General features: G+C 39.2%; 1 protein-coding gene across 1 annotated transcript; it reads right to left on the bottom strand.

Annotated features, from left to right (window-relative positions):
- Nucleotides 1-2,911: 2,911 nt before the first annotated feature.
- On the bottom strand, nucleotides 2,912-3,645 carry LOC112508949. The gene is made up of 2 exons (XM_025113815.1): nucleotides 3,161-3,645; nucleotides 2,912-3,074 (listed from the first exon to the last, which is right to left on the bottom strand). The coding sequence occupies exons 1-2, from the start codon at nucleotides 3,643-3,645 to the stop codon at nucleotides 2,912-2,914; spliced, it is 648 nt and encodes a 215-aa protein (XP_024969583.1).
- Nucleotides 3,646-12,279: the final 8,634 nt, after the last annotated feature.

Below are 12,279 nucleotides of genomic sequence, written 5' to 3'. Positions count from 1 at the left end.
CCCTTTTAAAACTCAAAATCACCAATTCAGATCTAAAGACAATTTGTAGCCCTTTCTCTTACCTTTCTAAGGCCTATATATTCCTAGTTTCGAATTTTCTATGATTTTCCAAAAACAGGGCTGTAATCATCCTATCAAATTCTCAAAACCATACCCGAAAAGTCAATATTTTCAACACATAATTAAGCGTATTAGGAAGATGGATGTTACAAATACCTCCTCCTTTTGAGGATTTCGTCCTCGAAATCAAGGTCTCTCAAATAACTCCGGATACTTAGCCTTCATTTCATCTTTGTTCTCCCACGTCCAATTCGGACCACGGTGATGCTTCCATTTAACAAGGACCAAATCTATGATTTCTTTCATTAAGAATGGCCTCGGGTTCTTCTATGTACCTCAATCTTTTATCCAACTTGAACTCGGCCAAAGGAACGGTCTCCTCATGCTTACCCAAGCATTTTCTTAGATAGCTAACGTGGAAAACGTCATGAATACCGGAGAGTTCTTCTGGCAACTCCAAACGATAGGCTTGTTTTCCGATACATTCAAGGATTTTAAAGGGTCCAACGAAACATGGACTCAACTTCCCTTTCTTACCAAACTGTAAAATTCCCTTCTAAGGTGATACTTTCAGCATCACCATATCTCCCACTTCAAACTGAATCGGTCGTCGTTGTTTGTCGGCATAAGATTTCTGTCGATCTTGGGCTGCTTTCATTCTTTCACGTATAACCCGTATCTTATCATGTGTGACTTGAATCAACTCTGGTCCAGCCAACACTTTCTCTCCGGTTTCTTGCCAACAGAGAGGTGTACGGCACTTACGTCCGTATAAAGCCTCAAAGGGAGCCATGCCGATCATGGAGTGATAACTGTTGTTATACGAGAACTTCATAAGTGGCAAGTGGTAATCCCAGCTTCCACCAAACTCCAAGATACAAGCTCATAACATATCCTCCATTGTTTGAATCGTGCGCTCTGACTGTCCATCGGTTTGGGGGTGATACGTGGTACTAAGAACGACATGAGTCCCTAGTTCTCTTTGCATACTAGTCCAAAATTTTAAGGTAAATCGAGAATCACGATTAGAAACTACCTTTAACGGTACACCGTGACGGGCAATTATCTCATCGATGTATACTTGTGCCCAACGATCCATAGAATTATCTTCCCGAACCACGAGAAAATGAGCACTTTTTGTTAACCGGTCCACAATCACCCAAACACTATCATGTTGATGAGAAGTCTTCGGTAACTTCGTTACGAGGTCCATGGTCAACTCTTCCCATTTCCAGACGGGCACCTCCAAAGGTTGTAAACTACCATAAGGTTTTTGGTGCTCAGCCTTCACTTGCAAACACGTAACACATCTCTCAACATAACGGTCAATATCTACTTTCATGCCCGGCCACCAAAACTCGGTACGCAGATCATGATACATTTTTGTACTGCCGGGATGAACGGACATTCTAGATTTGTGAGCTTCTGCCAGAATAGTCTTTCGCACACCACCAAGTTTCGGCACCCAGATTCGAGATCTAAACACTTTCACGCCACAATTATCTTCTGAGAGAAAATCTACACATCCAACTATCCATTCAGACTTCACATGTTCAGGTTTTAAAGCCTCAGCTTGCCATCTTTCCAGGTCGTCAATAAGCGTAGACTGTATAGACGTGTGAGTGATTGCATAACACATATAAGAGACATACGCTTTTCGACTCAAAGCATCCGCCACCATGTTGGCTTTACCAGGATGATAGAGTATTTCACAGTCATAGTCTTTTATTAACTCCATGGCCCTTTGCTGTCTCATATTCAAAGTTTGTTGATCGAAAATGTACTTAAGACTCTTTTGATCCGTGAATAATTGACATTTCATCCCATAAAGATAATGACGCCATAATTTCAAGGCAAACACTACCACCGCCAACTCAAGATCATGAGTGGGGTATTTCTTCTCATAATCCTTCAACTGTCGGGAGGCATACGCAATCACCTTGCGTCGTTGCATCAATATGCAACTCAATCCCAACTTCGACGCATCACTATAGACCACAAAGTCATCATTACCTTCGGGTAAGGCAAGAATCAGAGCGTTCGTCAAACAAGCTTTCAAGAGCTGAAAAGCTTTCTCTTGTTCTTCATTCCATACAAACTTCACAGCTTTGCGAGTGAGTGAAGTAAGGGGAACGGCAATCTTTGAAAAGTCTTTTATGAATCGTCGGTAATAACCCGCTAATCCAAGAAAACTACGGATCTCTGAGGCATTCTTCGGTGGTTCCCAATTCTGAATTGCCTCAATTTTAAATGGATCGACGGAAATACCCTCACCGGAGATCACATGCCATAAGAATTGCACCTTTCTGAGCCAGAATTCGCATTTCGAGAACTTGGCATATAATTTCTTTTTTCTTAGTAATTCCAACATCTGACGGAGATACGTAGCATGATCAATTTCTGACTTAGAATACACAAGTATGTCATCAATGAAGACAATGATAGACTTATCGAGCATAGACCCACATACTCGATTCATCATATCCATGAATGCAGCCGGAGCATTCGTTAGACCAAATGGCATTACCAAGAACTCATAGTGTCCGTATCGGGTACGGAAAGCCGTTTTTGGTACATCTTTATCCCGCACCTCGAGCTGATGGTATCCGGATCTCAAATCGATCTTGGAAAAATAACTTGCTCCCTGCAGTTGATCGAACAAATCGTCAATACGAGGTAACAAATATTTATTCTTGATTGTTACTTTATTTAACTCGCGGTAATCAATACACATGCGAAATGAACCATCTTTCTTCTTCACGAATAACACCGGAGCACCCCAAGGTGAAGTACTCGGTCGGATGAAACCTTTATTCAATAATCCCTGTAATTGGCTCATCATTTCCTTCATTTATGTTGGGGCAAGACGATAGGGTGTCCGTGCAATAGGTGCAGCACCTGGCACATTGTCAATTCGAAACTCTACTTGCCTGTCCGGTGGTAGACCAAGCAAATCATCAGGAAATACATCCTGAAATTCACATACCACAGGTACATCCTTGGCCAACTTGTTTCTTTCTTTAGTGGCATCTAAAACATATGCCATGAAAGAAGTGCACCCCTTAGGTAAATATCGACGAGCTTTGAGTACAGAAATTACCTTGATGTCACCGACCCCTTTTTCTCGTACACATAAACATAATCTCCTTCACTAACTGGTATTCGGATCATCCGTTGCACGCAAATAATATCCGCCCGATTTGCTACTAACCAATCCATACCAATAACCACATCAAAGCCACGAATATCCATAAGGATTAAGTCTACTGAGAAATTTTGATCCTCCAATACTAATGTACAATCATTGAATACTCTATCAGCTACTAAAGGGGTTCCACTAGCGGTATCCACAGAAAATGGTCTATCAAAAAGTACATGAACAGATTCGAGAAAACGAACAAAGGCATGCGACACGAAGGAATACATGGAACCAGAATCAAACAATATACGTGCAGAATGAGAATTCACGAAAAATATACCAGTGACGAGATCCGGCTCCTCCCAAGCCTCCTCTGCTGTGATCTGGAACGCTTTAACTCTTGCTCTCGGTACTTCCTCCTTTCGGGTTGAGGAACCCCCCACCATTGGTTGTCGTACTGAGGCCTTACTATCCTCACGTTGGGCATTTGGACAATTAAGCTGACGATGTCCATAAGCTCCACAAGTATAATACGCTCGATCTCGTCTTGGGTAATTTGTATGAATATGCCCAACTTCACCACAGGAATAACACGAAATTTTGGACGGTTCAGAGAAACATCGTCCCGAGTGCGCCTTACCACATCGTTGGCATGCGCGAGGTGTGTTTGACTGCAATAAATTTGTATTAGTTCTACAATTCATATACTCACTTCACCTGTATTCACAATATTATACCTGCTTGGAATAGGCTCGAGATGGGGCTCGAGGAGCACTCTGAGACTGACTTCTTCTTGGGGTGAAAGATCGATTAGGTCGGTTTGCAGGTACAGAAGTTGTTATTTTAGTTCTCTGTCTCTTTGGTTTGGGTGTGGATTCACCATAGAGAGAAAGTTCATGTTCTCGTCATCTAGCACATTCAACCGCTCTCCGAAAACTTGTAAGATCATGATTTGATACAAATTCTTTAATCTTTCTCCTCAGACCGTCAACAAAATGTTCAATCTTGTGTTGTTCAAAGGTAACGAATTGTGAAGCAAAACGTGCCTTCATGTTGAACTGGGTCTCATACTGCACCACAGTCAAATCTCCTTGTTTAAGGTCAATGAACTCTTTCTCCAACCGTTTCAGTAAGTCAGGGGGACAGTATTGTTCGTGAAAAATGGTTTTGAAACCTTCCCAAGTTAAATTATTTCTTTCAGCCTCATTCAGAGAATGGTAAGTTGCGTCCCACCATATCAGTGCACTACTCATAAACATAGCGGTCGCATAGTTAACCTTATCCTCTTCAGAGACTTTGGAGATTCGAAACACTTTTTCTGTGTTCAGTAGCCATTCAATAGCTACAATTGGATCTGAAACCCCATTAAATTCAGTTGCTCCATTAGTTTTGAATGTTTTAAACGAAGTTTGGGTGGACTTAGGTTGAGAAATGGCACCCGTATCAACCCGCTTCCCTTTCACRATATCCTCCTTTCGATGTTCATTAAGAACTTGCCGCACGAAATCGGTAACCCGCTTCATCAGTCATTCACCACGAGGAGATAAATAGGCATCCTCCTCGAAAAGTGGACCAGTTTCCAAGTGAACGCGTGAGGTTTCGACACCCTCATTTAAATCCGGGTTATGCCCACCAACATCCGGGTTCGTTGGTGAATGACTTGCATGATCATCATGAGCAGACATCATTCTGGAAATGACAAAGAAAAACCTAAAATATTAAACAACATACTAATAAATGCTCATTTACCCACTTAGATCTTTCCTATGGTCCGTATCCCGTATAAATCAAACTTAGTTACTATACAATCTCATTGCCCAAGTTTAAGTCCAGATACCATTTCTGGTACCTAGTTCACTTAAACCATTGCGCTGATACCATATTTGTAACACACCAGTTACCGAATCACAATTAACGGATAGATCTTAAGCTAAATTTCAAGTTCAACCACAACAAAATACGGGATACATATATTTATTTACCATCAAAAGATAAGTTTTATATCAACATTTACATCTGAAGGGCCAAAAGTATTCGTCAGGAAAATAAAGACTTCAACCCGAAAAGAGTGACAAATACTATCCAAAAACATAGCTACAGTATACCAAAATATGACGGTCCTCGATTCCAACACGAACCATCAACGATCTACAATTTTCCCTTTACTCGTAGCTTCTTTTCCTGAAAGGTTTACCACTAAAAGGATAAGCTAACAAAGCTTAGTGAGTTTAAATGGATGTCATGCACATTATGACTCATGTAAGTACATTTATAAGAAAAATCTAGAAGTATAAGAGTCAATATTTATCAAAAGCAGGTGTTAACGAGAAATATAATTTCAAGGAAACCACAAAGACAATCAAATGAATTTATAACACAAACACTTCAATAATCAAAATCACGCTATGCACAATTAGTACATTAACCAACAATTTAAGTCTAAAACAATAGACAATTATTAGGCATGACTGACCAATCCGTATTCGTCCACTGTCGGATGGTGTACAAACCCTCTACTCATCTTCCTGCAATAACCATCCTCCATCCCTGGACAGATGAGTAGGGACAGCCCCTCCGGTTGTCTCACCCGGATCCAAAGGTGTCTGACAACCGGTGCCCAACACATAAACAATATTAAGACCAAAATTGATCTTATTTATTCTAAATGTATTATCAAGTAATCGGGCCCAAGGATGGAAGATGTGAAGATGTTGTGTGCTAAAATGACTATGTCTAGAAAACGACTAGAGCCTCACTGGACGACCAGAGCCCCTCTGGACGACCAGAGCCCCTCTGGACGACCAGAGCCTCTGGTTGTAAAGACCAGAGCCTCTGGACTCTAAGTCCTTCAGGTCCAGAGCCCCTCTGGTTGTATAGAAATGTCCCTCTAGATTCTAAGTCCTTCAAGACCAGAGCCCCTCGGGTTGTATAGACCAGAGCCTCTCTAGATGACCAGAGCCTCTGGACTCTAAGTCCTTCAGGACCAGTGCCCCTCTCGTTGTATATAAATGTCCCTTTAGATTCTAAATCCTTCAAGACCAGAGCCCCTCTGGTTGTATAGACCAGAGCCTCTCTGGACGACTAGAGCCTCTCATTGTATAGACCAGAGCCTCTCTGGACGACCAGAGCCTCTCTGGACGACCAGAGCCTCTGGTTGTATAGACCAGAGCCTCTGGACTCTAAGTCCTTCAGGACCAGAGCCCGTCTGGTCGATCTATCCTCTGGTTGGTCTACCCTCTGGTTGGTCTACCCTCTGGTTGGTCTATCCTCTGGTTGGTCCATCCTCTGGTTGGTCTATCCTCTGGTTGGTCTATCCTCAAAATCTTGAAGGATGAAGCTTATCTTGTTTTCGATAAAGATTATTTTCTTGTTTATAGGATTCAATTATCATGTAAATATTGTCTATATAAGGAGTGATATAGGCATAGAATAAATGTAACCATGAAACAACAATTATTAATACAATATGGGTAACACATGCAACTATAGAGCACATAATAGGCATATATCCAAGTAAACTCACAATAGAATTCGGTTGAATTAAACCGAATGTCAAACCGAGTGGTCGAATCCCATTTCCAAATCAAAGTTGCAAAACCACCTCCAAGATTTCCATACAAGCTCAAAAAATCCCTGGAAGATATATTCAATGTCTCATTAGTGAAGCACAACAAGAACTCACTCAAACCTTATTTCGATTAAGGTACTCTACTTTGGATTTCAATATAAATACTCAACTTGCAGAGCTATTTTACCCTTTTAAAACTCAAAATCACCAATTCAGATCTAAAGACAATTTGTAGCCCTTTCTCTTACCTTTCAAAGGCCTATATATATTCCTAGTTTTGAATTTTCTATGATTTTCCAAAAACGGGGCTGTAATCATCCTATCAAATGCTCAAAACCATACCCGAAAAGTCGATATTTTCAACACATAATTAAGCGTATTAGGAAGATGGATGTTACAGGTTTCTTCATCATTCAAGAAATCGCTCAACATTCTGTCCGATCTCATGTCTTCATCGCACACAGGGTTCTGCTAAATCACTCAAAGCATCTGTGTTGACTGGTTTAGGTTTTACATAGATCTAAAGGGTTCTGCTAAATCGGCCAAAGTAATCTTGGCTACATCGCACCAGGCCAGCGGCGGATTGGAGTTTCCCGTACACCCCTTTAGCCGATTTGGTGTAAATTGCTTGGTATCTTGACCAGATTACTTCATCGGCCAAAAGACTCCATTCGGATTTTGTTTCGTCGCTTAAAGTAGTCATCCGATTTAGTGTCTTATCCCAATTTTTGGCCTAAATCATTCAAGAGCCTAGCCGATTTCTAGGTATATCGCTCAACAACCTGTCCAATATTCATCTAAATCGGATGATGACTTAACCGGATTTTGTCTAAATCGGAGCTATCTCGCACAAGGACTTACTTGGACTGGCTATCTCACCTAATTGCTTGGCCGATTTCTTTCCTTAATCGCGTGCAGATTCCAGGATATAGTGTGATAATCGGGTACTGATTATTACACGTGGTATTTATTATGGGAATTAATTGTTTATGTGGATACATGCTTACATCGGTTAAATATGTGAGTATGTGTATTTTTTATGCATAGGAATATATGCATTATATATATGTGTGAGAAATTATATGTGCATGAAGTATGTGGGGGTATGCATGTACTTACATGAATGTATGTATGAATGGTGTTGGCTGTTTCGGCCGACTTTCCTTTTGGTAAGGAGGCTTCTTCTTGCCTCATTTGAAAAGTTTTGGGAGATTTAGAGAGAAGAGTTATCCGGAGATCTAATGTTGAATCAAGTTGGGTTTTTGCATTTCTTATCTTCTTCAAAATTTGAGTTCGTTCTTAAAGGTGAGTGATTTCTAAAACCCTTTTGTATAAAATTTGTTACTGGTTTTATTTGAATGTTCCTTATTATTGGAAAGAATTTAGTTATCCAATTAAGGTTTTTATTCGGACAAGGGGTGACCGGATTAAGTCTAAACTGGACAAAGCTTGTCCAGATTACTCTTAAACCGGATAGGAGGTGTCCGATTTATTTATAAATCGCTTAAGTGTTGTGCGATTTAGAGTGTTAGTGAGAACTAGAACTATGTAAATCGGACAAAGGTTTTGAACGGAGAACTATGAATACGACCAAGCATTGTATGGTTTAGCCTTAAATCGCCTAAGGGTTGTGCGAATTAGTTATAAACCGATCACGTATTGAGCAGTTTAGTCTTAAATCGATCATGTGTTGTCCGGATTGTCTTAAACCAAACATGAATCATTCGATTTAGTCTTAAATCGACCAAGTGTTGTCTGGATTAGTATATCGGACAATAAGGGATAGTGTTGTCTGGATTGTATATCCGGATAACTTATTCGGGTGATTTATATTTGATAATTTTCAAATGTTGAATATTTTAGACATTTATATAATTTAAAAATGTCTATTATTGGGTTTAATTATGGATTTATAAAAGGGGTATTTATATCTTTTTAAATAAAAAGATATGTTCCAACCAAGCGTGGTGATGTAAGTATGTTTTGGTATGGAATTGGATTTGGGAAAATTGTTTCTACCAAGTGTGGTGATGTAAGTCTGTTTTGGTATAAAACTATATTTTGTGAAACATTCCTACCAAGCAGGGTGACGTAAGTCTGTTTTGGTATGGAATTTCATTTTTGTAAACTGTTTCTAACAAACGTGGTGACGTAAGTCTGTTTTGGTATGAAACTTGTTTTAAGAGGTAGCTCCCCCAAATATGGTGACTTTTGTCTTTTCTGGCTTGGAACTGGAATGGGTACTTTCAGACGTGATGACTTTTTGTCTATTCTGATAAGTAGCCCTGTTTTGGTGGAGGAATAAGGGTGGCATATCAAGGAGAGGTGTACTTGAAATAAGGGAGGCATTGTCATATGTGGATATTATTATAACTCTTATTATTATTACTAATTGGATTTAATAGCTTTGAATCATCATTTCTTTGTGAGCTGATGAATTAGAGATATTATTCCTATTAGAAATAATAATTTAGACGTTATTGAGAAGGGAAAATGGTTTGTCATAAAGGACAAGTATTGCCTTAAATCTTTTCAGAGGAATTCTGGTCTTTTTATTCTGATGATTCAAAGAAACTTTGGTTACAATATTTGTTTCATTTTGGGAACGTTGGATCTTTAAGTAGATATATTTTAGAACTGAGATTCTTGAGTTTATTCTATATATGTCATTGAGGACTACTTTATTTGATTGTATTGCAAATATTCCTGAGTAAAGATATTTTATTATATTTTGGTGTTTATCACCCTACATTTGCAAAGAAAGAATTCACTCACTAGACCCTTCTGGTCTAACCCTCATTTTCTATTTTAAAATTTTGCAATGCAGGAATGGTGGGATCCAGGGATAATAAGGGGAAAGGGAAAATGTGATTATTTTCCTAACCTGTTATCTGCTTTTGAAGATCTGCATAAGATTGTTTATTTTTGAAGATACATGTTGTATTACATGTGTTAGTACAAGATTTGTTTTGGAATTTTTCATATGTAGATTTTGTACATATAAGAATCCTTATACTAGTAGGACCATGTGATGTAAACTATGTTTCTATGTAATGAAATATGTGTTATATGCAAATGTGGTGTTTGGGGGTGTTACATACAGCTTCCTTAGTCGACTGCTTGTCCAATTTTTTTTTCATCCGGACTCAAGAATACTACTCAACAGCCTCATCCAAATTAAATCGCTTAATAAGATTTAGACTTAGTTTAGGGCTTTTGTCTAGGGCTTGTTTTATTTTTTTGGGTGTTTGTATTCTTGTGCCTTCTTAATTTCTAAACACATTTGTTTTGTTTATTATCAAGCCCATCTTGTGTGTGTTTCTTTAAGCCCATTTATCTTTCAGAGTCTAATATTTTTTTTGGATCAAATTTTATCCATTTCATTTGTTTTTCTAGTTTTATCTGATTTTGAACTGTTTTTTAATCTGTTTGGGACTGTTTTGAGATATTTGAATCGTTTTGACTGTTTTTAACAATTTTTGTTAGCTCTCATATTTCATTTAATGTAAAAGTATGAAAAAGTATTACTGCAAGTGTTGACAAAAGGGTTCTACCACAGAAGACCACAGAGGACCAACAACAGAAGATGATCATTCGTACAAGTTAAGATTGACAGAACCTCTGTTTTCTCTCACAGAGGTTTTGGAAAATGGTCCTCTGTTATCAAGTGCTTACAAGTCATATCCAGCAGAGCCTCTGGGATGACTCATAGAGGGTCTGCAGTTTATCTTTTGTGAAGAATCACTTCTCACTGCTTTACTTAGGTCTGTTAGCTGCATGTGCTTATCACGTGACTATGTTTGTAATCTGCTTTAGTTGAACGACTTAGATCATTTCACTTGTCTAGGTCATGTCAGAAAAGCCGTTAGGAACTAGTATAAATAGCAGCTTAGGCCTTCGTAATTCAGTGTGCTTCCATATTGTAATTGTCAATATTTTCAATAGAATTGAAAATCATTTGAAGCTTTTCTCTCGTGTTCTTCATTCATCATCTGTGTGTTCTTGATTGATTTCTCACTCTGTTTGTTCATATATTGCTTTCGCTGCACTGTTATTGTCTAAAAGATCATCCAGAGTATTTGGTTAATATCATAAGCTGAATCTAAAGGTCCTAACAATTGGTATCAGAGCAGGAATCAAATTCTAATTTGATTTGTTCTGTTCTTGGTATTAATCTGCATTTGCTCAAGAACACCAGTCTTCTTCTTCAGGTTACCCTGTTTTACTCTATTCTATCAGTTTCATCTTATTCCTATTTTTTTCTTCTTCTTTCAATGGCCAATCTGGCCAATACATCTTTCATGAGCACTGGTTCTCAATCTAAACCTCCCACGCTTATACGTGGGGAGTACCCCTAATGGAAGGTGCGTATGGTTAATTTTCTGGAAGGAATTCACCCAAGGATTTGTGAATTTCTTTATAATCCTCCTTATGTCCCCATGAACTTAATTCCTAGAGTTCCAGCAACTAGAACAACTCCAGAAATTCCCGAGCATTATGAACCACGTCCTGTTGCAAACTGGAGTGATGAGGACAAAATTATGGTTGAATTGGGCAGCAAGTGCAAACRATTGTTAATTATGGCAATACCTCACGAAATCTTTAAATGCATCGATCACTGTCAATTATCCATGGATATTTGGGCAGGGTTAGAGAAGCAAATTGAAGGAGGTAAGAAAACACTCAAAAACAATCGATCAATTTGCATTGACGAGTATCACAACTTCAAGGCGAAAGAAGGCGAATCCCTGTCTGACATATACTCTAGACTGAACACCTTAATTAGTAACTGCAAGAGGTATGGAGTCATGAGAACGGCAAAGGACAACAACTCATTATTCTTGAAGAGCCTTGGAGTTGAGTGGATGCACCTCACCATGTCCATGAAGGCCACCCTAGACTTGGAAATGTGGACTCTAGCATACTTGTTTGGATCTCTTAAAAGCCAAGAGCCTCAAGTTCTGCAAATGAAAAGGAACTATGGTTGCTCTCTGGCTCTAGTCGCAGAGGATGGATGCTCAGGAAAGGGGAAAGAGGCACAGAAGGAAGAGAAGGAGAAGAAGAAGAAGAAGAAGAAGAAGAAGAAGAAGAAGAAGAAGAAGAAGGTATTGATAGCAGATAGCGATGACAGTTCTGATGAAGAAGTCTCCATGAAGGAGATAATGAAAACTCTGGCCTTAATCACCAGAGAATTCAGGAAGGGTGGAGAGAGGAAAGAGTTTAAAAGTTTCAACAGAAGAAACTTTGCAGAGGGAGAGAGATCTGAGACAAGAGAGAAGGAACAGAAGCCTTCGCAGAGGGTGGAAAAGCAGAGGAAGGAAGAGCCAAAAGATGGCTGACTTAAAAGAAGGCTGACTACTACTAGCAGAAGTGTCTGCTAGCTCAATCAAATGAGCTAGTAACTAATGAGTCCTCTGATGAAGACGAACAGAAGGGTCTTCTCGCATGGGAAGACTCGGACACAGAGGACGAGCTCTTCTGTGGGATGGCAGACATCAATTCAGACTCCTCT

The sequence above is a fragment of the Cynara cardunculus genome, assembly GCF_001531365.2.
Source record: "Cynara cardunculus var. scolymus isolate 2C chromosome LG 3, CcrdV1, whole genome shotgun sequence".
Classification (NCBI taxonomy): Eukaryota; Viridiplantae; Streptophyta; class Magnoliopsida; order Asterales; family Asteraceae; genus Cynara; species Cynara cardunculus.
Note: the sequence above shows the minus strand (reverse complement) of the source record. Positions and strands in the feature narration are given on the sequence as shown.

What these genes read in the sequence shown, in the direction of transcription:
- LOC112508949 (XM_025113815.1), bottom strand. Translation starts at nt 3,645, where the DNA reads ATGGTGGGGGGTTCCTCAACCCGAAAGGAGGAAGTACCGAGAGCAAGA. An exon ending in AAGGGGTCGGTGACATCAAG is followed by an intron (nt 3,075 to 3,160) that starts GTAATTTCTGTA and finishes CACTAAAGAAAG; the next exon opens with AAACAAGTTGGCCAAGGATG.